Source organism: Penaeus monodon, chromosome 32, assembly GCF_015228065.2.
Source record: "Penaeus monodon isolate SGIC_2016 chromosome 32, NSTDA_Pmon_1, whole genome shotgun sequence".
Lineage (NCBI taxonomy): Eukaryota > Metazoa > Arthropoda > Malacostraca > Decapoda > Penaeidae > Penaeus > Penaeus monodon.
In genome coordinates, this window is record NC_051417.1 from 34,736,688 (window position 1) to 34,737,314 (window position 627).

Genomic DNA, 627 nt, shown 5'->3' on the forward strand with positions numbered 1-627 from the left:
ATTCCCTCAGTCACACTTTCTTTTTTCCTCTGTGTGTAATCCGGGACGCAAAACACTGGAATCCTTTTGTTTTTATTGGTGACTTAGTAACTTAAATTTTGGTAAATCCTGGAATTTAAGTTAAAAAGCAAAAGCCTCGGGAGAATAAGTCGATATTTCAATTTCAAGGCTGGACGCACTGCATCTAGTCGTGATTGGTTAGTTCCACGGTTATATCTCCTTAGATGGAATGAACTCATAATAGAAAGGAGAAGCTTCAACACTCCAATCTTACTTTGAAATGTATTCCCTGTTATATGTTCTTATTTCATTTTAAAGATTAGTTTCAGAATGGAGGAGAGCACAGAGAGATTAGTAGACGCTGCGTCGGCTGCGGCTGAGGAAATGGCAGAAGAGCCGTTGGTGGGAATGCTGGACTTGGTGTTACTCTCCCTTCTTGCGGGTGTGTCAGTATACTATTTCTTCCTCCGTGACACTAACAAAAAAGATGAAGTCCCGGCATTGAAGAGCTTTACGATATCGTAAGTACTGGTCTGTAGACTGGTAAAGCTATCAGTCAAGTACTGTGCTGAGTTTTTTGGTATAGGAGCTTTCTTTTGATCTTGGGAGTGTAGTGTCATATTTCTT

The 627-nt window shown here is 40.4% G+C and overlaps 1 protein-coding gene across 1 annotated transcript in view; it reads left to right on the forward strand.

The window, feature by feature from the left end:
• LOC119593647 (NADPH--cytochrome P450 reductase-like) overlaps window positions 1-627 on the forward strand; it is an 11,210-nt gene that overhangs the window by 4,576 nt on the left and 6,007 nt on the right. Inside the window, exon 2 of the mRNA XM_037942599.1 lies at window positions 324-521. Coding sequence (XP_037798527.1) covers window positions 331-521 — 191 coding nt within the window. The 5' untranslated portion in view covers window positions 324-330. The remainder of the gene's footprint in view (window positions 1-323; window positions 522-627) is intronic.